At 44.0% G+C, this 25,685-nt stretch overlaps 1 protein-coding gene across 3 annotated transcripts in view; it reads right to left on the reverse strand.

The window, feature by feature from the left end:
- Positions 1–2,265: 2,265 nt before the first annotated feature.
- Positions 2,266–25,685, reverse strand: part of SLC26A8 (solute carrier family 26 member 8) — an 85,471-nt gene continuing 62,051 nt past the window's right edge. For 2 of the 3 annotated variants that reach the window (XM_086706687.1, XM_086706685.1), the window contains exons 11-20: positions 22,316–22,393; positions 19,671–19,790; positions 18,443–18,549; positions 18,292–18,361; positions 17,766–17,858; positions 17,519–17,650; positions 13,185–13,556; positions 9,298–9,352; positions 9,017–9,201; positions 2,266–3,102 (exon numbers count right to left, since the gene is read on the reverse strand). In XM_086706687.1, coding sequence (XP_086562813.1) covers positions 2,641–3,102; positions 9,017–9,201; positions 9,298–9,352; positions 13,185–13,556; positions 17,519–17,650; positions 17,766–17,858; positions 18,292–18,361; positions 18,443–18,549; positions 19,671–19,790; positions 22,316–22,393 — 1,674 coding nt within the window. In that variant the 3' untranslated portion in view covers positions 2,266–2,640. The remainder of the gene's footprint in view (positions 3,103–9,016; positions 9,202–9,297; positions 9,353–13,184; positions 13,557–17,518; positions 17,651–17,765; positions 17,859–18,291; positions 18,362–18,442; positions 18,550–19,670; positions 19,791–22,315; positions 22,394–25,685) is intronic. The other variant, XM_025925743.2, reaches the window with a different exon arrangement.

Genomic DNA, 25,685 nt, shown 5'->3' on the forward strand with positions numbered 1-25,685 from the left:
AACCCCGAAGGTCTAAGTCCAATGTCTCATCTACATATCGTCTAAATCAGATATGTATGAGACTCATGTTACAATTTGTTAGGCTTTGCGATATTTAACATATTTAGACACAGATACCTAATGTTACTTTTGACCAGTTTCTTTTCCAGACCTACTGTTCTGCAGGTCTAGTGATTCTACTTAGTTCTTCATATTTAAAAATCACACCGCAAGCCCCATTTACTATCGAACATGAGATGCTTTGAGGTTTGTTTTTCTTTTTTCAGTAATGGAGAAAAATTTGTGCTAAGACACTTTCAGATCCAATCTGTACTGGTTTTTCAGTTTTTAGCATTTTTCTCCAGTCTCTCACTGATGATAAAGGCTGCAATGATGACCATGCTATGAAAAGTGGGCTAAGCAACCAAAACCGTAGTATTTTATAGAATTTGAAATCTCTTAGAATCTCAGGTGATTCGCATTTTGGAAGAAGACTCAGCCCTTGAATTGTTACTTTATGTTTTCTTTAATGCTGTAGTAATTACAATCAATTAACCATTTGTATTTATGTTATTACTTTGGGGAAGGCTGGATGTTATGGGTTTATAGTAGCATATTCTTTAAAGATAGCCTGTAGTCCAAGCATCTAGTTGGGTCTTTCTGATGTCATGCACCAATGCCAAGATTTAGCTATGTTGTAGTTGCAGCAGAAAGCACCAGAGTTTAAACTCTACCACTTGCTAGTCAAGTGTCAGAAGCCAATTCATTCTGTATTTAAAGGCCTTCCTCTGATGGGAATGCAGGAATAGAAGGCGGCTGGTGTGAGAGGGAGGCAGTCCACAGAAACTGGGCTCTCCAAATATTTCTAGTCTCCTGTTTTAAGTGTGAAATACTTTCTTGGTCTTGACAAATTACTGTGCCTGGCCTTGCCACCTTGACAATTCATTCTGGGTCTGACCCAGTTTCTGATTGAGCCCTTGGTGCCATAGCAATTACCATAAGGTTACACCTAGCTGTGTTCCTGGGTACTCAGATTTTGTGCCTACCCATGGTCACCACTCTTGGTTTCCCATTTGTCTCTGCCCTCCTAGCAGTCATTGGAACTTGCTTTAGGTCTAACTTCTACTCATCCTTCAGGTGCCAGGTCATAGGTCATTGTTGTAGGGAGAACTTCTTTGACACCTGAGGTAGGTTCAGGCCCTCCTAATGTATGCCTGTAGACTTTCTTATATTTTACCTTCAAGGTACTTATCACAATTTATAATCATTTTTGTCGTCTCTTCTGTTCATCTTGTATCTTCAGCACCTGGGACAGTTCCTGGCACACAGTAGGAGTTCAATAAATGTATAATGTAAGCATGAACAAAGGAAGCCTGTGACTTGGGCTCCACCTCTTTTAGGGTACAGTTGTATATGACCTCGGGCTAGTTACAAAACTTATCCGAGCCTCAGTTTATACGTGTAAAGTAGGGCTAATATTGTTCTATCTACTGCACTGTTTGGGGTGTGTGTGGAGCAGATGCTTAGTGAATGTTTGTAGACTAAGTGATTGCACATATCATCTCTGTGATAAGAGACATATTTTAATAAGAATTTCTTTAACCCAACGGATGAGAGAAATTAAGTATCCAAGCAAGAGGAGTCTTGTTTATTGAGTGGAAAATAAAATTCAGGATTCCATAAACCTTTGCCCAGGGGTCTATATTTATCTTTTGCTTGTAGCTTAATACTAGGTATTTTTTAACGGGGGAGGGGGAAATTTTTAAAATGGATTTGGACCAAACTAGTAATGACTGACTTTTCCAGTTCCTAAGAGGTTGTGTCTGTCATAGACTCCAAGTTTGGTCCACCAAGAATACAGATTCTAGATTGCTTGTATCTTAAAAACTTGTAAGGACGAAACAGTGGTGAATATGAATCTGGGTAACAAATAGAGCTCTATAGAGCTAACCTTCTCATCAGTTGGTACAGCTGACTAGTCTTCTGAAACAGTGGTAGGACTAGGAAAACATCCTGCTCTTGGAGTGATGACAAAAGTGTTTTCAGTGTAACAGTTCTTTAGATTATAAGCCTTGCAGGCCGGCTTAACTTAACCTATCTACTTCCCCATTTCCACCACCAGTGTAATGAAGATACCTTGCATATAAAATACAAATGCCACCCAGTTTTTCTTTTTCTTGCTTATATCTTCTTCACCATGTCCACCCACTTCTGGAATTTCTCCCACCCAACCTTTCTTTAGGCATATAGACTATAGAGAAGGGAAAGATGCAGGAAGTGTCCAAATGTAACTAGAGTTGTATATTTTATTTGAGTCTCATCTCTTTGGAGAAAGGGAACGGAGATGAGAGGAGTAAGTTAGAGATGCTTGGACAAAACCCCCAGAGTATGGGGTGTGCAAAGAAGGAAATCCTTTATTAGAATATCTGCTGATGGTGAGATGAGGTAAGCCTAGATAGGGAATTCAGAGATAACTCTTGGTGTTTAGCATTGTGATCTGGGAGTGAGATCCATGTTGAGCAAGGAAGAGGCCAGCAGATGAAGGAGTCCCAAATCAAGTATTGCTAGTTTGTAACTAGTCTAGGTCTTCTGACCAAGTGACCCCATTTAGGTGGGGAGGGTTTGCCAAGGGAATCTGACTCCTTATTCCCAGTTCATTTCCTAACAGTCTTCAGTATTATTGTCCTTGGGTGAATATAAATTCATATGTTGACGCCTCCTCTCAACTGACGGTGTCCCACGCCGAGCCTGAACTGGAGATCTGGGAAGTGTAGACGGATACAGAGACCAGTACTGCTGCCAAGGATAAGTGTGAGCCCTTGGCCTGGGTTTGAGCTCAGCCTCGAGCTCAGCCTCGGGCTCGGGCTCAGGCTCCAACTCAGGCTCTAACTCAGGCTCTAGCTCAGATTCAGGCTCTAGCTCTGACTCAGGCTCCATCCCATGAGTCAGGTCCAGCTCGAGATCTAGTCCAGTCTCTTGTTCTGATTCCACTGTGGGCTCCAGCTCCAGGTCTAGCTCCAACTCCTCCTTTGTTATCGGTTCCTGCATCATGATGTAGTCTGGATTTGCGTTTTTAGAGACTTCTAGAAGATTGCCGGTCATTTCATGTCTTGGCTCTCCATTCTAAAATACACATAATTAGATGGGTTAAAATTTACAACTTAATTTAGCTTTTGAACAGTCAAGGAATTTCAGAATACAAAAGGACTTAAGACACCAAGAAATCATGAGTTCCTGGCAAAATAGGAAATCTTCCTGGCCACATCTGCTTTTCATCTTTGCAACCTCTGGTTCCTCAGTTACTCACTATTCTTCAGGGTCTGTCAATCCATAACTTCTGATTTCTTTGGCTTTTCTAGCTAGCCTGGGTTTCATGGTCAACCATTAAAACAGCAGTGGTCTTGATAGCATTCTGAAACATCTTGTCTTCTTGATCTTACTTGTCTTTCCAACCCCATGTGTGATTCTTGGCAGGGCATGTAAGGCCCTTCGTGACCTGGCTTCTTGTCATCTTCTTTAGCTTTACCTATGTCTGTGGTCCCCACCACTACTCTGGCCATAAAGTTAACTAAAGATGCCTGACTTCTGCTTACCTTTGCTCATGCTGTTCCCCATGCCTGCCTTGTCCTTCTCCATCTTATCCACATACACTTATTCATCATTCCAGATTCAGATCAAAGACGATCAACCAGGATCTCAGCTTCCTTTGTGTTTCATCTATACTTCACTCACACTTCTGTCATAGTGCCAGTAATGTATTGCTTTTTGTAATTTATAGATCTATTTCCCCTATTAGACTCTAAGCTCTTTGAGGTGGGGCAGTGCCTGGTTTTTGATATCCCCAGTACCAGTGACTGAGCCTATCACCTAGCAGATGCCCCATAGGCTTGGTCAATCAGTTTTACAGCAGCATTCCATAGAATTATCAACTTTCACCTCTCCTGAAATAGTTTTCTCTCTTCTGTCACACAATACTCTTTGGCTTTTCCTCTTTCCTCCCTGGTTGCTTCTTTCTGGTCTCCTTGTTGTCTCCTCTATTTCTTTTGGATTTCTAAATGTTGGCAAGCCTCAGGGCTTCTCTTCTGCATCTACACTCCTTCCATAGGCAATTTTATTTAGTCCCATAATTTTCATTATCATCTATGTGCCAGTGACTTTTTGATCATAACCCTTCCCCTGATCTGTTTGTTCAGGTACCCACTGCCATTCTGACATTTCCACTTGGATGTTTAACAGGCATCTTGAATGCAATACATCTGTAGTAGAACTTGCTCCTCTCCTAGGCTTCCCTAGTTTAAATGCTAGAAAAAAATTTGACATATTCAATACGAAGTCTTAATGTAAGTCCTAATAAGAATGTTAGTAAACTTGGGGCGCCTGGGTGGCGCAGTCAGTTAAGCGTCCGACTTCAGCCAGGTCACGATCTCACGGTCCGTGGGTTCGAGCCCTGCGTCAGGCTCTGGGCTGATGGCTCAGAGCCTGGAGCCTGTTTCCGATTCTGTGTCTCCCTCTCTGTCTGCCCCTCCCCCGTTCATGCTCTGTCTCTCTCTGTCCCAAAAATAAATAATAAACGTTGAAAAAAAAATAAAAAAAAAAAAGAATGTTAGTAAACTAGAAAAATACTTTTTTTTTTTTTTAAATTTTTTTTTCAACGTTTATTTATTTTTGGGACAGAGAGAGACAGAGCATGAACGGGGGAGGGGCAGACAGAGAGGGAGACACAGAATCGGAAACAGGCTCCAGGCTCTGAGCTATCAGCCCAGAGCCTGACACGGGGCTTGAACTCACGGACCGCGAGATCGTGAGCTGGCTGAAGTCGGACGCTTAACCGACTGCGCCACCCAGGCGCCCCAGAAAAAAATACTTTTTTTTTTTAAAAAACACAGTAAATATAATGTCTATCTTAAGCCAACTGTTACCACCTTAATAGAAATGCATAAGAAGTTTGTCTCATAAAATTCAGGAGTAAGACAAGACCACCCACTAGTACTTACATTGTTCTGGGAGATGTAGCTAATGCTATAATATATGATACTGAGATAAGAATTTTGACAACTGGAAAATAAGGTATTTATATTATTTGTAGAAAATATTTTTTTTCAATCTGGAAAGCTCAAGAGAATTACCAATGAAACCTTTTAGGTCTGGTAAAAGGATTCACAAATGTAGCCAAATAATTTTATACAAATCAGTAGGTTTATCACAGGCTGGCAATTGCCAGGTAGAAAATATAATTAAAAAAGAATGTTAATTTCAAAAAGCAATACATATGTAAAACAAAGTATAAAGTATCTAGGATTTGTCTATACAAAGAAAGTCACAGGGACACCTGGGTGGCTCTGGATGGTTGAGTGTCTGACTCAGGTCATAATTTCACAGGTTCATAGGTTTGAGCCCCGCATCAGGCTCTTTGCACTGACAGAGCCTGCTTGGGATCCTCTCTCTCCCTCTCACTCTGCCTCTCCTGCGCATGCTCTCTCTCTCTCTCTCTCTCTCTCTAAATAAATAAATAAATAAACTTAAAAAAAAAGAAAAAAAAAAGGAAAGAAAGTCACAAAACCTTACTATGAATGCAACATTTAAAAGACTGAATGGGGTGCCTGAGTGGCTCAGTCCGTTAAGCCTCCGACTCCTATTTCAGCTCAGGTCGCCATCTCACAGCTTGTGACTTCCAAGCCCCGCATCAGGCTCTGTGCTGACAGTGTGGAGCCTGCTTGGGATGCTCTTTCTTTCCCTCACTCTCTGCCCCTCTGGAATTCACTATCTCTCAAAATAAATAAGTAAACTTAAAAAAAAAAAAGACTGAATAAATACAAAGACAGCTCATGTTCTTCAATAAGATGAACAAATACTGGAAAGATATCAATTCTCAATTTATTTTATATTTCTAATGCAATTGTAATGAGAATTCCAATGGGATTTTTTGTGGGGGGATGCTAACAAAAGATTCAAAAATTTGCTTGGAAGAATAAATTGGTGAGAATGATTTAGCAAATTTTGAAGTAGACTTCAAACCAAACAGTAAATGTGTTATAAATCTATATTAAAGCTATTAACAACAATGAAACAAAAACTATGCTATAAATAGACTTCAGTTTTCATAATAATGTAATATTTTATGAAAATAGCATTTCAAATCAGCAGAGGAAAGAAAGCTTATTCAATAGATGAGTTTTCTCAGAATTGTTAGCTGTACAGATAAAAAATAAAAGATTATTCTTTAACCCCATACACTGAAATACATCTTACCTAGATTAAAAAGCATAATATATAAACACTTAAAACATTAAAATCTAGAAGAAAACATAAATGATTAGTTTACTTCCTAAGTGAGAATGACATTCTAAACAAAAGGCAAACAGAAAATAAGAAAGGTTAATATGGGAAAGGCAATGTCATATGTAACATAAATCTGTCAAGTGTATCATAATTTATAAATAAAACAGAGAAACTTTCACTTATAGAAAAGGCAGACTACATAATTCAGACCCACCCTCCTACTGAGGACAGCCAGGAGAGCTGGGTAAAATATTTTATTTTTATTTATTTTTTAAAGTTTATTTATTTATTTTGAGAGAGAGAGAGAGAGAGAGAGAGCGCGCGCACGCACACACACAAGAGGGGCAGAGAGAGAGGGAGAGTGAGAGAATCCCAAGCAGGCTCCACACTGTCACTGCAGAGCCTGATGTGAGACTCAAACTCATAAACCATGAGTTCATGGCCTGAGCCAAAACCAAGAGTTGGACACTTAATTGACTAAGCCACCCAGGTGCCCCTGAATAAAATATTTTAAAACTTCTGGTTGAAGATACCATAAAGCTAACAAGATTATAATGAAGATTTGGAAAAGGTGAAAATCTATAGAGGTGAGTCTGGCATTTGGGACCACTTTTGTAGAAGGTATGTGATGATCTCGAAGTGGCACATATATGCAGAGAACAGTGCTTTTGACAGCTTTAAGGGCTTAAGGTTGCCAAAATTGCATTCTAGGGTCTGCCAAGGGAGGGTCTGTGGCATACCTTCCCAGAGACTGCAGCTGGGCTCTGGGTCATCTGGATGGCCTAGAACACCTTGAGTCCTAAAATCAGATCAGTTACCCTGGATTGCTAGTGCCTCCAGGGACTTGGCAAAACAATGAAGTTCTTTCCAGAAGAAAAACATCATCCTGGATCTCAGAGTATTTTTATAAACATTTTCTAAATACAATGTCTGGCACACACCCAAAGATTGCCGGGCACACTAGACTTTGATAGTAAAAAATGCACATTGAATCTCTAAGGCAGTGGTTCTCAAAGTGTAGTTTCTGTATTGTTAGCATCAGTATTACCCAGTACTTGTTAGCAATGCAAATTCTCAGACCCTACCCCAGACCCATTGAATCAGAAATTTAGGGGAGATGGGGCTACAGAGAGGGCCCAGCAGTCAGTGTTTTAACAGCAGATTTTGGTGACTCAGACGCATACTAACGTTTGAGAACCACAGGAAATCTCCAAACATAAGCAGAGGGACCGCTGGCCAGACATGTTGTTAAAAGAATGGTTACTCCAGGTGGGAATGGGCCTAAGAAGCTCTGAGATTTCTTCCAACTGAAAGGTTTTGTGACTCTATGATTTTATAGACGGGAGTGGACTATAGAGCAGAATAGAAAAAAATATGTCCATTGAGGAAAAAGTTGCTCTGGATAAGTGGAGGCACATAACCTGTGAGAATTCTCAATAAGCAAGGGAAATACATTACGTTAAAAAGAAGAAGAAAGAAAAAGGCCATGTTTTACAAGCTTGGATATCTTTTACTTTACTTAAACTTTTCAAAAAAAATCCACACTTTATTGCTCTGGTAATACTTCTCTTGTCATAAAAAATTCAAACATGATTAAAATGTAATAAGTCAAAGAATCAAGGATTTAATTACAAAATAATTTCTAGGGGTGCCTGGGTGGCTCAGTTGGTTGAGCGTCCAACCTCAGCTCTGGTCATGATCTTACAGTTTGGTTCGTGAGTTCAACCCCGCGTTGGGATCTGTGCTGACAGCTCAGAGCCCTGAGCCTTCTTCAGATTCTATGTCTTCCTCTCTCTCTGCCTCCCCGCCCCCCGCTTGCACTCTGTCTCTCTCTCTCTCTCTCAAAAATATAGGTTAAAAAAAAAATTTCTAGTTGTTAGATAATGTTTGATGCCCATCTGTGTTTTAATTTCCTTTTCTTTGGGGGGGGGGGCACATTTAACCTTCACAGACTCTGATTTAAAAACACTGAAGTAGGGGGACACCTGGGTGGCTCAGTCAGTTAAGCTGCCGACTTCAGCTCAGGTCGTGATCTCATGGTTTGTGAGTTCAAGTCCCACTTCAGGCTCTGTGCTGACAGCTTGGAGCCCGCTTCATATCCTGTGTCCTCCTTGCTCTCTGCCCTTCCCCCACTCATTCTCTCTCTCTCTCTCTCTCTCTCTCTCTCTCTCTCTCTCAAAAATAAATAAACTTAAAAAAATAAAAATCAAATAAAAACACTGCAGTTGGCCCAGGCCTTTACTTAGTATTAATAGACAGCTAAAAGTTCTGGCTTATGTATCATTCTCCTTTGCATTTTTCAGGTTGAGTAAATCTTATATATTACTCACAATGTAAATAATAGCCAAAGTGTTAAACTGGCAGATCTTTACCTCTGTGAGTTCATTAGTTCTATTTTTCATCCCAAGGGTGGTATAGGCATGGATTCTAAAGGTATAGCTGGTGGAGATATTTAAAATATTCGGGAATTTGGGATGGCACTGGCACTAATCAAGCTTGCTATAAAAGAATCCTTGAGACCTCTGCTGGGTTGGGTAACCCTCTCTTCAGTTGGGAAAGATGCCACCCAGATGCCACGGCAGTGGGGGAACTTGGGATTCAGGTCCACTGTTATTTACCAACTGATAAGGGAGCACTTCAACATCTCAAAGTCTGGCCCAGCCATACTCAAAAGCCTTTCCTGGACATTGCTCATCTCTACTTAATCAGGTGTCTCCCCACTGCTCGCCCCACACCGTGATGCTTCACATCATCCAACCTTGTCTCTTTCTGAGTAGGCTTCCTGTATCACTGTCTCGGATTCATCCACGCTTAACTCGGAGGACTCTGGAAACTTCCTTGACAAGGCAAATAGCACGGCATCGTGGAGGGTGAGGAAGAGCTGGGCCTTGGTGATGCCAGCGTCAAAGAAATCATTCTTCTCAAATGCCTTGACCACAGAAGCTGCAAACCAAACCCAGAACATCCACAGGGTCAGACGCCTGAGGAGGACAGCACCCAGGGTACAAACAGTCCTCTCATAGGGTGAAGGATACTCACTGTGACACCCTGAAAAGAGCACCAAAATGTTGGCATTTTGGAAAGCGTTGCACATCTGTGGGGAGAGAGCAAATCAGCGTTAGTGATCTTCACACGCACTACAAAAGAGCCTTCTAATTAGAGGAGTTTTAATACCCCTTTGGCCATTCACTTGTCTGGGTATAGGTACCTCTGCATTCCAGTTCAGCTCTATAAACATTTGATGCGTGGACTTCCATATGCCAGGAAATGTCTAAAGTGCTAGGAATACAAAAGAGAATCAGATGGTCTCATGTGAGGTGGGGAGTGAGAGGGAGTGTTGCCCATGGTCTCTGGGGGGCAGGGGCGGGGAAACAGTTCCCATAAAGAGGTAATGCTTCTGGGGAGCCTGGGTGGCTCAGTTGTTTAAGTATCTGACTCTTGATTTAGGCTCGGGTCATGATCTCATGATTCACGAGATCGAGCCCAGTGTCAGGCTCTGTCCCTCTCTCTCTGCCCCGCCCCTTCCAAATAAATACATAAACTTAAAAGAGAGAGAGAGAGAGAGAGAGAGAGAGAGAGAGAGAGAGAATGCTACTGAGGACAGTGCTAGAAGAGAGACAGGCATGGGTATGATGGGAACACAATGGACAGCCTTCATGAACAGCCGTTCTTGGTATTATTGTTTAGTGTATGCATGTGACCCCCTTCTTCCTGGAGTTCGCTGAGCAGAGGAGGAAAACGAGGCTCAGAGCTGGTCAAGTGATATTGTAGAGAATGGAATTCAGGAGTCCTGAAGGTCATATCTGGAACTTCTCTGCAAAGTTGCATTTAACTTTAGTAAAACAGCAGATATTTAGGAGTAGCAGATCAGTAAACATCAGATACTGACCTCAAGTTTACTTCAGCCAGTATATCTGCTCTGGTGCGATAACTTTTAAAGTCCATGTTGACCTTAACACTCTCAGATTGAATAGACTCCAACCCTGAGCAAGGAGTTAAAATATCAAAAGACACAAATAAAGCAGACTCCACTTGGGGCACTTAGGTGGCTCAGTTGATTGAGCATCCGACTCTTGACTTCAGTCCAGGTCATGATCTCATGGTCTTGAGATCAAGCCCCACATTGGGCTCCATGTGGGCGTGGTGCCTGCTTGTGACTCTCTCTCTCTCTATCTCTCTCTATCTCTGCCCCTCTCCTCTGCCCATGCTCTCTCTCTTTCTCAACAAAACAAAACCAAAACAAAACAAAACCAAAACACAAAAACCTGATACTTCTTTTATCAAGAGGAAACAAGAAAATCATTCTTGATCATGGTCATTTGATAAAGAGCCACTATGGACATACTTTATTTGTTTGTTTGTTTGTTTATTGGCAGAGGGAGAGAGAGAGAGAGAGAGAGAGAGAGAATCTTAAGCAAGCTCCACACCCAGCATGAAGCTCCATGCGAGTCTCCATCTCACAACTATGAGATCCTGACCTGAGCTGAAATCAAGAGATGGACACTTAACCGACTGAGCCACCCAAGTGCCTCTGGACATACTCTAAATGACAAGCAATGGGAGAGTGACATTTCATGAATTAGGAAGAAGCTTAAATTGCATGATTGTCTCTAATAAGAATGACTGCTGGGATTTTTTTTTCAGTAAATTTAAGTTTTCAAAGTTAAAGTAAACAAAAAAAAATGATTTCCTCCAATTGGGCTGTATAAAACAATTAGAGAACGGTGGGGCGCCTGGGGGCTCAGTCCGTTAAGTGTCCGACTTCGGCTCAGGTCATGATCTCACGGTTTGTGAGTTCAAGCCCCACATCCAAGCCCCCGCTTTGGATCCTCTGTCCCCTTCTCTCTCTCTCTTCCCCTCCCCTGCTTATGCTCTTTCTCAAAAACAAATAAATATTTAAATCTTTTTAAAAAAAGAAGAACAATTACAGAAGGAATGAAGAAATGTGTAACTTTAAGGTGAGAAAGTGCACCTCGAATCTCTGAAGGCTGTAAAGTAAAGGTGTCTACATTGCCTCTACATTGGGCTGGAGTAGAAAGTCATTAACACAGGCCAGGTGTGGATGGGTTATGCCAAGGACCAGAACATATGGTGCCTCCACAAAAAAAGGAAAGCAAGAGGGGAGAGACAGAATAGCACCACTCTTACTACAGAACAGGAGGAAGAACGGTATAAAGTCAGATGCTTTGAGTCCCCATGCTGGGCAGGCCGCTTACTAGCTGTGAGCCTAGAACTCCTAAGGGGGAATATGACTTGCTTCTCAGGGATAGTGGGAGAATTAAATGAAATAGTGTATATGAATGTGCCCAACTCAGTCTGCCATGTAGCAGGCATTTGATAATGTAGGTTTAATGACATCTAAAGCAGTAACTACCAAGTGAGAATGGGAGAAGAGAACGCACCCCAGCAGTACACCCTGAGATGGAGAAGTCCAAAAGTTGAGACATCACCAAGTAGAACTGAATCTGCAAATGGGGTGGAGAAGAGGATGTCTTGGATGGGAAAGCCCTTAACGTTCATCTCTTCCAAGTCTCGTTTTATGTATTTACCTTTTACATATTTATTTGTTTTTGGGAGAACACAAGCAAGAGGGGCAGAGAGAGGGGGACAGAGGATCTGAGGCGGGCTCTGCACTGACAGGCTGACAGCAGCGAGCCTGATGTGGGGCTCGAATTCATGAACCGCGAGATCGTGACCTGAATCCAATCAAAGTTGGATGCTCAACCGACTGAGCCACCCAGGTGCCCCCCTTCCAGGTCTCTCGTTTTATAGATGAGCAAACGAAGGCCCGGTGCAATTTAGTAAATTACCTCAGGTCTGATGGACAGTGAACAGTAGCAAACCCAGGACAGAGTACACACCCACAGAGTGCCAACCAGAGTTCTTTCTGCTACGAGAAGCTTCCTGTTGCCTCAAACCAAAGAGGAACTGGACTCACTTAAGACAGAATCATATTTCCTTAGGAACAAAGTTTGATAAAATAGGATAAAAGAATAGGATAAAATAGGAATAAAGTTTGATAAAAGAGGATAAAAGAAGGAAAGTCAACCAAAGGAGCAGGTTTCAAAAAACAAAACAAAACAAAACAGAACAAAACAAAACAAAACAAAACAAGTGGGTGCAGTCAGCGTCCAGGAAGTGGGTGTTCAGGATGTTTAAACCTGAGCCACCACCAAAAGGAGCAAGAGTGAGGCAGAGGGCTGTAAACTGAGATAAGCTGGCTGAAAGGCAGATACAGTACTTAGAAGACATCAACAATAAAAACCGATACAGTTAGCTGTGCACCTAAACTGTCCAGGCTGTATAAGAAGGAGAGGAATGAAAATTGTCAAGAGAAATCAGAGAGTAGGAGAGAAGCCGGGACTCAGGGATACGGCTTCTGAAGGAAACGTCTTCCCTGCCCTTTGCACCCAATGATGCAGGCAATGAGGAGGGAACTGGGGGAGATCCTGTAGGTTCCGGACTGGGCAGCCCCAGGCTTGCCAGGGCCATTTTATCATGTCTTCACATCTGAGAGTGTTTTACAATGTCTACCTCAGAGCAGATGAAGAGTGAGAATTCTTGGTGTGCTTTTTTTCTCCTGTAGCATTCAGACCTATTGAAAAGATGTGCAGTGAACTCCCAGGAGATCCTGGGAGTTGCTGGGTGTGGCACAGATAGCTGTTTTCCATTCTGGATTTTTTGAGAAGTGACATGCCTTGCTTACGGAGCCAACCCCAGTTCAAAAAACAAGGTTGGTTTCTTTCCTTTTCATTCCGGTTGACCTTAAACTATCTTTAGTGTCCAAGTTTCTAGTGGCCCTGGGGTCACATAGCAGCTGATCAGTGACTCAGAGGATTCGATCAGGGTCGGGGCTGGTGAGGGGGGGGGGGCGGGCAGTGGTAGGAGGGGATCAGAGCTCTTGTGAAAGCCTGCTCAGTACTTACTTGTCTTAAGGACACTGAAGCCCGTGAATCCACGAAATGTACCATGGAGAAATCCAGGATAATGGTGTGGATGCTGGGTAGATGAGAGGTATCCGAGAAGGGAAGGAGTGACCTGTTCCTCTCTTGGGTTTCCACAGCGTCAGGCAGTGGCATCAAGCTGTTTCTACGGGGGTCATTAGAAACCCAAACTTTGTCCACGTCCTCGTAGCTTTGCCCTTGATTTCTGTAAGTCGTGGAAGATACGCTGTACGGTACTTCCTCATGGGACACGGATTGGCACATGTTCATGCTGTCGAAATGCGAGCAGCGGATCAGGTTAATGGAGGATGAGTCGCGGTCCTGTCTACTTTCAAATCGTTCTGCGTAGACAACCTGGGGCAACAGAGTTAGGGGAGGACCGTGAGGAGGCTCGAGCAGGGGCTACAAGTACCTGCAATGATGCCATTTCTGTCTCCTGACTCACCTCCCTCTCCCTCAGGAAACCTCCCCACAGACCAGGTGCTTGGATTTCGCTTGGACACCTCACTGTCACTTCACGCTCGTGACCGAAAAAGCCGCATTCATCTTGCCATATCCTGGCCGCTCATGGCATTGCCCTCCCAACTTTCCTCTGCGTACCGATGATGCTTTCATTGTCCCGTGAGCCAGACTTAAGATAATCTTTGGTTTATTCCTTCCCCTCATCCCTGGGCTCTAGTTTGTCTTGGTGCCTACTAAGAGTTTGTTTGAAGGGTTTCTTCCATCAGTCCCTTTTCTCAACACTTCCATCTTTCATCAGGCTTCCTTAAGAAGACAGAAATTACTCGCGCGGGCCTATTTTTCCCTTTCACTCTTTTCATCCTAATAGGCCTGGAGAGCCTGCCGTGGCTTAAGGACAGCACCAAGCACCGGGAATACAATGGCAGGGAAGAGGTGAATGCCCACTTTGCAGTCACAGGTAATGACTACGCGTCCCACCTTCTACGTGGGGAGAGGGCACGTGTCCGTTCAAAGCATCAACAACAACAGAGATGGACAAAAACCATGAGGCACTTGCTAGAGTGGTACAGTCTGGGCGATATTGTGCTTATTATATTGCTTATAAAAATTTTTTTTAAATACAAAAATTGGGGGGGGGCATCTGGGTGGCTCAGTTGGTTAAGCATCTGACTCTTGCTTTTTTTTTTTTAAACAATTTTTTAAAGTTTTTAAATTTATTTTGAGAGAGAGAGAGAGAGAGCAAGTGGGGTAGGGGCAGAGAGAGAGGGGAGAGAATGAATCCCAAGCACACTCTGCATGGTCAGTGCAGAGCCCGATGCAGGGCTCGAACTCAGCAATGGTGAGATCATGACCTGAGCCAAAATCAAGAGTCGGGCGCTTAACTGACTGAGCCACCCAGGCACCCCTAACTGACTCTTGCTTTCGGCTCATGAGCTCGCGATTCGTGGGTTCAAACCCTGCATCAGGCTCTGTGCTGACAGCACGGAGCCTGTCTGGGATTCTCTCCCTCTGCCTGTACCTCCCCCCACTCAAAATAAATAAATACACATTTAAACAAGTACAAAAACATTAAGGTAAAAACCGTACGAGGTAGTATATTTTGCATAACAGAAAAAAAAGTGGTATGCACAGATAATAAGTTACGGTTCAAAGGACAGGGGTGTTCCTTAAGGCTTCAGAGTCACTGAGGCCAGGCCTCTGGAGGACAGGCACAGTGACAGGGAGATGCAAGATCCTTCAGGCAGAAGGAGACCTCTGAGAGCCTCCCTTTTCTCTCCTTCATCCACTCTACACTCTTGTCCTTCAAAGACTTTCATGATCCACTCGTGCAGAAAGTGTCTGCCTGAACTTACTTTCCAGGCCTCTTGCTGTTGAGGACCTCATAGTTGTTTCTACCTCAGCGTCTTTGTTCAAGTCCGTCCACAGACGGGGAGTCCTCTTTTTTCCTATCTGACCTAAATCCAAATTTCTCTCTCCTGCCTAGCTCAAGCCCGTTGCTATCAAGAAGTTGTTTCCTGACTTCTCGAACTCATGCTGATCTCTCTTTAGGATTGTTAAAATCTTTACTTAGAGTTGTTAAAATCTAAAGACACAGTTTTGAACGTGACAGATACTGTGTGGAATGGTTTACTCTCCTACTTCATCAATTTTAAGACGTCCCAGTACTTTCTATATTATCAAGAAAGAAAAGAAATCACTGCAAATTAAACTGTGGCATGCCATCAGCTGTGCACTGAATCCAAATTTCAGAGATGTGAAAAAACATGGAGCATAGGATTGACAAAATACAATAATAGCCGTGTAGGTCACATTAACAGAGAGTCATCTCCCTAGTTTGATTTACAATTCCATGAACTGGGGCGCCTGGCTAGCTCAGTGAGTGGAGTGTGCAACTCTCGATCTCGGGGTTGTGAGTTCGAGCCCCATGTTGGGTGCACAGATCACTCAAAAATAAAATCTTTTAAAAAAATTTCATGAATTGCTACAAAATAACTCTCTGAGTGGGTGTAGAGATGAAACAAAGTTGTCCATGAACTGATCAATCTTAAAGTGGATGGTGGGTACACAGAGGCTCATACTTGTGTCTACTTTTGTCAATGTTTTGAAGGACAAATGTCCTTTTTAAAAAAGGACAACCTGGGGGTGCCTGGGTGGCTCCATCGCTTGAGCGTCCAACTCTTGATTTTGGCTCAGGTCATGATCTCACAGTTCGTGAGTTCCAGCCCCGCGTCAGGCTCTGCACTGACCGTGCAGAGCTTGCTTTGAATTCTCTGTCTCCCTTTCTCTCTGCCCCTTCCCTGCTCACGCTCACTCTCTCTTTCTCTCTCTCGAAATAAACAAACATTAAAACAATTAAAAATGAATGAATGAATGAATAAATAAATAAATAAATAAATAAAATTAAAAAGGGCAGCCTGGATGAACCTTGAGGACATTATACTAAGTGAAGTAAGCCAGTCACAAAAAGACAAATACCGTATGATTCCACTTAATGAGGTATCTGGAATAGTCAAATTCATAGAGACAGAAGGTAGAGCGGTGGTAGCCAGGGGCTGGGCAGGGGGTGGGGGGCGGGGAGGAGGAAACGGGGAGCTCTTGTTTAACGGGTACAGAGCTCCAGTTTTGCAAGATGAAAAAATTCTGGAGGTAGGTGGTAGTGATGCTTACACAACAATGGGAATATATTTAACACTACTGACTGTACACTTAAAAATAGTTACCATGGTAAGTTTTATGTTATATGTCTTTTTGCCACAAGAAAAAAGAAAAAGAAAACAGAGCTACTTAAGGGCAGAGACCCTTAAAATTCATTTTCTTTTTTCATTGCATCACAGTTCTGGGCACAGGGTAGAAACTCAAATGCTTTGTGATCCTATTCTGCTCTGACGTGTATTTGCTGATGTCCTGTAAACATCCTCTACAATGCTCAGTGCAGTGTGGATACTGAACAAAAATTTGATACAGTGTTAATTTCATCCTCTTGGCTGGAAAGTTGGTGTTTTCAGGGAGTTCAGTAGAGCCTACACTCCACTAGGGTGTATGGGAAGGAGAGTGGGTGCTTGGCGTTTGGAAGGGCCAACATGAGGAGGGGGACAGGAGATGTTTGTGGTGGGGGAGTAAATGTGTGTGTGTGTGTGTGTGTGTGTGTGTGTGTGTAGATAGAGCTGCCCCTCCAGGGTATAAGTATAGGCTGGGTGAAAGGCCCCCAAAGCTAGAAATGAGCAGCCCCGCTGAGGGGAAAGGAAATAAATATTAGATGAAGGGAATTAATTTAATTTAGATCAAGTCTGAATTGGAAATAATGAGCACTTTATAATTCATCAGCCAAAATAGCCTTCAGATGGTGTGAAGTTTCCATCTTCGCTTACCCGCCCTCCACCCCCCACCACCATTTCCTCGGTCACAGGCAGACATCAGGAGACCCTGGCACGTCCTTGAGAAGGGCAGCCACCTTAACTCTGCTGCTTTTGTTGGAACTGGAAAACAATCTTTCAGCCACTTGTTTTCAGAAATCGAAAGCCAGGCAGGTGACAGTCAGGGAAATAGGTATAACTAGGGTATTACCGTCCATCTCAGTAGGCAAACTGTGCTCTCTGTGCTCAGGTCAGTCACTGGCCATTGAGTAGCGACCCCAACATCTCCTCCTACCTACTAAGGTCAAGATCTACATCTCAAAAGGGGACCGTGCCTTCATTGCTGGGTAGGAATCTCTGATTTCCAGTTACCCATGGTCCATCTAAGAGTCAAAGCCCCTGAGGGGGTTTTGATTTTCTTTCCTTACTTCTTCTTCAACTACCAGTGCACTTCTTTATAAAATGTGGAGAAAAATGCAGAAAGGAAAAGAGGTTTCCAACCCTGGGTGGTGGCTCCTGTTCGTCACAGTTGCAGAAACACTGACAGATCTTTTCTTCCTGTGAGCTGTCTTCATTTTGATTAAACAGGTGGAACACTTCTTCTTCTTTAAGAGGCACCCCTACCATTTCAACCTGAGAGATGTAAGAGAGAGGCCAGATGGTGAGTGGGGGAAGGAAGAGGGGGTGTCCCTGGGGAGGGGGCGGGGGAGGGGAGCAGGTGGAGAAAGGCAGGGGAGGAAGCCACCACCTCTTTTAATAGCTTGTGCTTTAGCTGATCAACATTGACGAATGTAATGGAGTTGCGGCACTGGAAGATTTTCACCCCAGGAATGTTTTTAACCTGCAAGACAAATGTGAAGTGGAGGGAAACTTCTCAGCTCTTTTGTAGAATAAGAAAGCGTCTCTAGAACTCCCTAGAGAATCTGGATTCTTCTTCCTAAGAAGCCAGGATTAGCAAATTCTTCCCTGTCATTTTCACCCCCTGCTTTTCCTGCTTTCTTCTCCGCCTTCCATTTGTTCTTTTCTTTTTCTTGGCCTTCCCCACCGCCCCTCCCCACCAAGGACATGATCCTTAACTGACTGCAGCACTCTGAGGATCTACCTACTTAAGTTCCCCACCTCCGCTGTCCGGCATCACTTTCCCCGCCTCTGCAAACATGCGTCCGTAGGTTAGCAAACAACGACAGCAGAGGGATTGTTGTAGAAAAACCAAGCAGCAGGCCTGGTCCAGACCATCCTTTGGGCAAAGGAGCGGGACTGATCGGGGATCTTACCTCCCGATAGTCATTGAAGCTTCTATAGATGTTGGTGTTAGGGATCTGACCCAGGAGGAAAATCTTAGTTCTGAAAGGAAACATATGTGCTTTCAGGTCATAGTTGCCTTACCTCGCCACAGCCAGCCTCCTATCCCCTGAGACAAAGTACCTGTGTGACCGAACAGCGACGATGAAGAAGGCAAAGGCTAGTGAAAAGAGTAGTCCCACATCCAGTCCCAGGAAAATCGCAGATACGAAAGTAACCATCCAGATAATCTTATGGAGAAGCGGGGGGAAGGAAGAAGGGGAAGGGAAGACCATGACCATAAGCACAAGTGGGAAGATCAGTTGTATCTCTCAACCCATCTTCTCCTTCCCGCTCCCTCCCGAAACCCAGGGTGCAGAGAACAAACTGCACAGCCCTCTGGGCCGTCGCCTTCACAAATGATTGGGTCCCAACGCTGCCTAGCCATTCTTGCAGGTGTCCTTGATCACTTCTCTCTTCAATTCTCTCTTGAAACCTCATGTGCAAAATAGGGATGACAAAATCTACTTTATAGGCTTTTTTTTTTTTTTGTCATTAAAAATATCATCCCCAAAGCAACACAGAGCACTCACCAAATAGTAGTTGCTATTTTAAGACCTTTTGTGGCTATTGGGAATCTTTAACATCCTTTTTGGCCCCTTACCTCACCACCTTCTCCATCGCTCTCAGCAAGCCACTTGACTTTCATCTTCATAGTGTGGATAGGCTAAACCTCCCTTGAATATTTGCTCCCCCCCCCCCCGCCACCTGCTACTTGTTAGTTACTGTCCCCATGTCATTCTCCCTCCCTGTCTCCAGTCCTGCTGGAAGGGCTACCCCTCTTCCTAGAAGTGGTACCTGTGCACTGGACCACATACCCTCTTAGCTCCTCAGGGACCTGGATCCGAAAACTACCCCCTTTCATTTCTCTTTGCCTCTATGGGGTTCCTCTCCTTTCATCGTATTATATCCCCCATATTTTATTTTTGGCTGTTTCCCCTTTGTGTCCCCAGTTTTGTGCTCTAGATGGGAGCAGGGTTCTCCAGCAGCTCTGCCTCTCAAGACACCGCCTTCTCATAGCAGGATTTGTCTCTCCTATCCTGGCATGCAATCACACTGACTGGATTAAAAGTCGTTCGACTACTTAATGTGTGGCAAACCCTTTTTACTAGATTCATACCTAACTGTGGCCACTTCTGTCCTTTTCATTTAATTTTGCATAGTTGGAATGACATTTCAGCATTCCATGCACCCATTTTTTCTTTTTTTAGGCTTGAGTATCAGATGTCGAAGAATTGCTAGGGTACTTCACCCTGATCTCTGTGTTTGTTCTCGCGCCCTTTTTCTGACCTTCCCCCCTGTCCTCCCCTACCTCAGCCAGCGCATCTGTACTCACACAGTCATACTGGTTCTGCCTCCACAGATTGGGTACGTTGTAAATGGTTTCAAGGTAGGGGAAGATGTTGCTCAGAATAATACCAGCCAGCACAGCCTGCGGGGGGCGGGGCGGGGGGGGGGGGAAGGTAAGTCCTGTTTCATTTTCCCTTTGGAGAAAATTTGGGGTGGGGAGGGGTGGGGGTGGGGAGGTAAAACTCCCAAATCTTCACAAAGGTACCACAAAAAGTCACCCTTGCCACTCAGAAATGTAAAAAATCACCAGGACCTCAAAGCAGAATCTGGGGGCACCTGGGTGGCAAGTCGATTAAGCATCTGACTTCGGCTCCACAGTTTATGGGGTTGGGCCCTGTGTGGGGGGCTCGGGGCTGACAGCTCGGAGCCTGGAGCCTGCTTCAGATTCTGTGTCTCCCTCTTTCTCTCTCCCCCTCCCCCGTTTGTGCTCTCTCTTTCCCTCACTCAAAAATAAACAAACATTAAAAAATGATAAATAAAAATGAAAGATAAAGCAGACTCTCACCTACTCTAAGAAACATTTTCTTGTTTTCATGAAGTCCCTGCATGAGGGTCACATTTCTCAGCCTTTTTCTAGCTATCTCTTCTGTATATGCTCTGCCTGGGCATTAGACTGATCCTGCCACCAGGAATGGCAGGTTACTCTGGTTTTCTGAGGTGGCTTGGTGACCAGGTCAGCAGAGGAGGGAAGGGCAAGGATGAAGTCAGAAGGAATCACTTCTCTCCTATCTTCATCCTCAGTCAAGAATCTCCACATGCTCTGCGCATTGCAGGAAGATGCGGTGGGAAGGGAAAGGAACTCAACCTCACGAGGTTCTTGCAAGAAGAGTAGAGAGTGTGAAGAAGAAAAGATCCTTTCACAAAGTCATACACAATAAAAATTTTGCCTTTCTGAATGTGAACCTTCACACTGTGTTGGTCCCCTTGCCGACCCGTTGAGATCCTGGCCAGGATGCTCCAGCAATTACTCCAATAAGGATTTTGTAACAAGGGGTCCATAATCTCTCAAGGATGAAGGGCTCATTCATAGTTGAATACTCACAGAGCCCCATTATTAAAGCTATTCAGATATCCCACTGATCAGATGGTGTTCACATTTTCCCACCCAGAAAATGGTATAAAAATAATGTGACATAGCATGGTTAGCCAAAAGCAAGGGCTGTTCTGTCTCTAATGTATTGATAATAAAGGAGTGCCCTTAGTGGATTCTGACAGATTTTTAGCCTTTTTTAAAAAATGTTTATTTATTTTTGAGAGAGAGAGAGAAAGAGAGAGAGAGAGGCAGAGAGGGAGACAGAGGATCCAAAGTGGGCTCTTCGCCAACAGCAGAGAGCCCCGTGTGGGGCTCGAACGCATAAACTGTGAGATCGTGACCTGAGCCAGAGTCGGACACTTAACTGACTGAGCCACCCCGGGGGGACCCCCTGACAGATTTTTATATGTTTGCAATTTTTAAAAATTCTGATTCTTCCAGCTGTAGAGAAAAAAAAAAAAAATCACCGTTCAGAGTAAATTAGTGAGTGGCCCTCCGAAGACAGACTTTCAGAGTGATGGCACCAAAGGTGCTATGTAAACTAAATTCTGGAGATGACTTCTGCTGGGCATCAGAAGACAGCTTGTGTGATGAATACAAGCTTGATCCCACCTTCTGTGCATAGATTCTGGGGCTGGGCTCCAAGGTCTCCGAATCACAAGAGCAGAAGGCAGCAACAGCCTTGAGGCAGTCCTGCTCTTCAGAAACCTGACTATTCACCGGGCAGGATGGAGATATTCAAAAGGATGGGGCTAACATTTACCACCACTCTGGCTTCAGGGACGGCCACTTCACTGTGTCACCAAGCTGCTACCCCAGTAATGAAACCTCCTTCCTTCCACCTCCCTCAGCACTATCTAAAAATGGCTAACGGGAACATTAAGGAAATTTAAAAGGACGTCATGGTGACTGAGCAGTGATCTATATGGTGACAGAGAACAAATTGATTATAGCCAATAATTAATGCACCTCTAAATGCAAGGTCATCAGTCTCTCACAAAGGGAAGAAATGGCACAGAAGTATAGAAGTGCACAGAGGTGGCTTTGCTGAGCAGAGTTAAAACTCAACTTTCAGACCCCTGCTTTCTAGTGTTGTGAACCAACCACAAGGCAGAGAGACTGTCACAGGGCAACCGAGTTCATATGAATGCAGAACAAGGCCTTCTGGAAACGGCTTGGGAAACAGATGGCATGCATACACAATGAGTTTCCAAGCCTGAGTCGGTGAGGGGCGTTCTGGCATCTGAAGTCTATTTTGGTCATCTTTAACTGAATCTTTACTTATACAGCTTACTTTCTAGCGTAAGCCATAAAATGAAGGTCAGCGAAAATGAGAATAATTATATTATCTAATATTTCTTGAGCATGTATAACTAGCTCAACACCATTCTGTTTATATTAGAAATATTATCTTATTTACTCACCACTCCTGTGAAGTGGTTGCTATTAATTTAAAGGCAAAGGATGAGAGCTAGGGTGGGGCGACTGCTGGGAACAAGGTGAATGCCCCACCAAGACGCAGTGGGGAGATCTGGTCTTTTCGCTACTCCACGTTCTTTATCAGTTCTACTTACATTTGGCAGTTCGTAGAAAAAGGGTCCCACTTTGACCATCAGGAGCAACATCACACCAGCGCCTACCAGAGATGCAAACTGAGGAGACAGAGCCAGTTGGAGAGAGACCATCGGGAACGTATTGGTCCCTGTCTGCAACTGATGCCTTATGCATGGTGAGAAGCGTGTCATTTTTTGCTTAAAAGGAGTTGAATGTCACCATCCAGCACAAGTGCATTTTCACTGAACTGATATTTTCAGGTCTTGTCAAAGTGCTAAACACATACTAGGTACTCAATCAATATTTGTCGAATGAATGCGTGAATGCTTTCTGCAAAGTGCCAAGCTGTCTCAGGTATTTGGATCTTTATTGCCATAGCATTGTGCTGTGCATCTGGAGTCTCCTAAAGTCCGGCTTGCCTTCCCTCACAACTTTAACTCCTCCTGGAACAGTCTAGAAAAGCCTTAGTAGACTCGTCACTTCAGCCCTAAAATCCCAACCAGTCCACTTTTCATGTCAGTAAATATCTCCCTCCTCGCTCTCCTGTTTGGAGCTTGGATAGCTTCCCATTTAACAGTTTCAGTGGTGTTTCATTTTTTAAAAATGTTGATTTATTTATATTGAGACGGGGGGAGGGGCAGAGAGAGGGAGAGAGGGAGAGAGAGAATCCCAAGCAGGCTCCGTGCTATCGGTTCAGGGTCCAATATGGGGCCTGATCCCACGAACGGTGAGATCATGACCTGAGCCGAAATCAAAAGTCAGACACTTAAGCCACTGAGCCATCCAGGCGCCCCTCGGTAGCGTTTTATCTTAAAAATGCAACGATAATCATTTCTGATTTCCCTACTTCAGTTTTTCTCTGCTTCATTGCCATAAAAAAGGGTACAAATGTGAGCCAGGGCTGCAAATAGCAGCTCTGGGTCCTACGCTGGCTGGGTTGATGACTCTGGGCTCAGCGTTGCTTGGCAAGCAGTGGTTCTGATTGGCAGATACAGAGAGCAAGCTAAGTTACGGTCTCAAGGCTCTCTGGACATAGTCTTGAACTCAATACATCCTCTATGGGTACGTTTCCATTGGTTAAGCCCCTAAAAATAAAAACTGATGGAAAGCAGTATAATCTCCCACTGCACTGGGGGATGTGTGTGTGGGAGAATAAAACTAACCACAAATCAGAACAATGGCATATACAAGCAGGAGCTGAGGGAGTCCCTCAAAGCTAAACTATTAAGTGACTGTTCAGCAGTGATTCTCCCATTTTTCTCTTTATTTCTTAGGTGTGAAAAAAAAGGAAAAAAGAAAAACCCTTCCTACTGGATTCCCTCTCACTGCGCACTGCAATTTGCATATAAATGCACCACTGAAACTAACAGCGATGAAATCAATTTCCTACTTCCTTCTTTCCCCGTCCCAGCTGCTTCATAGTTGACACCAGGTGATGGTAGTACAGAAAGGGGGATTTAGGAAAATGGACCACTACAACAGAAAGTCAGGAAGTCCTAAGGGCAAGCATTTTATACCCCGTGGAACTGAAACAAGTAACTGAGGCCATAAACTCCTTCAGCCAATGTACACATCAACCTGTTGTTGGATCTAATCTGAGGGTCTTGCTTTAGGTGGTCTTTGTTGGCTCTATAGAAAAACTACTTCGATCAGCACAGGAAAATACACCAGGACTTCCTATCACTTCTTCCTTCACCTATCTTCCTATCACTTCTTCTTTGTTGGTGTGTTGTTTTGTGTTTTGCGTCCCTGTCCCTGGGTAGGCTCGACCTACCACTTCTTTTCTCCACATTCTTCTGATTTAAAGAAACAAAGACATGCAGATGCTAATATAAGCTGCATTAAACCTAGATTTAAATGAGTACAGGGGTGGGTGCCTGGCTGGCTCAGTCAGAAGAGCATGTGACTCTTAATCTTGGGGTTGTGAGTTCAGCTCCATGCGGGGTGAAGAGTTACTTAACTAAATAAAACTTAAATAAATAAATGAGTACAAACTGGACAGTGAATCCCATAAAACTTGCGGCTGAGACAGGGTTGGGAGGTCTGCCCATAACTGTGTGTCTCCCCGGGCTGTGCACACAAGAGGAGTGGGCTTTGGGACCACAGGGCAATCCTCGGTGGCATTGTGCCTTAGGAGGATGCTTGATGGCTCTCCGAATCTCAGCCTCTGTGTCTGAACAGGGTCTACAGACAGCAAACATGGAGAAGTTTACAACTCGTGCATATTTTGCTATTCCGTTCTCATTTCCATCACTTTCCCAGGCTTTCTTGAAGAAAAACGGGGACTCTGCCTTCTCTTTGGGAATTCAAGGCAATGTGAGTTCCCGTAAACCACAGCCACTGTGGACATGCAGACCCTCAGACACCAATTACTTCATACGTAGTGGGTTCCATGAAGCAGAAGTGTTGTAGATTGCCAAGCACTGGCCGGGGCCCTAGGGAGCTAGGGTAGAAGCTGTGATTTTTGAACTCTTAAGTGACAGGCACTATGATAGGCACTATTGTCACCTAATTTAATTCTCATAACCAAAAAGTTATCTTTATTCCCATTTTCCAAATGAGGACTAGAGCCTCAAAAAGCAAAAGTCCAAGGTCACACACACACATCTAGGAACCACTGAGTCAGGATTCAATCTACCTGACCGGCTAACTCTGAAACCTAGGCTCTCTCCACTGTCCTGTTTGCTCCCTCTAAAAAGAATACAACACATATCTTTCTTTTATAATCTTTCTTTTCTTTTTTAATAAAAAAAATGTTTTATTTATTTGGCAGGGGGAGAGGGGGGAGGGCAGAGAGAGGGGGAGACACAGAATCTAAAGCAGGCTCCAGGCTCTGAGCTGTCAGCACAGAGCCTGACTTGGAGCTCGAACTCATGAACCATGAGATCCTCACCTGAGCCTAAGCCAGACACTTAACTGACTGAGCCACCCAGGCACCCCTCTTTCTTTCATAATAATTAATTTTTTAAGCAGTTCTGAGAGTCTGGGGACATGGCAAGACAGCCAGTCCTTGGAAAGCAGGGAATAAGGAAAGGAACCCAGTTGTGGAGAACAGAGAAACCCAGTGGTTAGAACTAGATGAGCCAGAAGACAGAGTGGGGGACAGTCCATCTGGCCATGGGTCTGGGGCTCTTCACATCCTCTCTGTCATGGCCTGCCAACACGGCAGGCCCAGGCTATGGCAGCAAGAGTCAATAGGTTTTGCTGCAACCAGTGAAGGCCAGTGGGTTCTAGACAAGGAGAATTATGAAATCCAGGTATACATACACAGTTTGTATTTGTGCCAGATTAAAAAAAAATAATAAAGTGGCCCTTGGTGGCAGGTCAGGTCTGAGAGGTACACAGGCAGCCCCTTGCTTCTCTTTCCTATAGTCCTGAGGAACTTTGAAG

The sequence above is a fragment of the Puma concolor genome, chromosome B2 (assembly GCF_028749965.1).
Source record: "Puma concolor isolate L17-30 chromosome B2, mPumCon1.1.hap2, whole genome shotgun sequence".
Classification (NCBI taxonomy): Eukaryota; Metazoa; Chordata; class Mammalia; order Carnivora; family Felidae; genus Puma; species Puma concolor.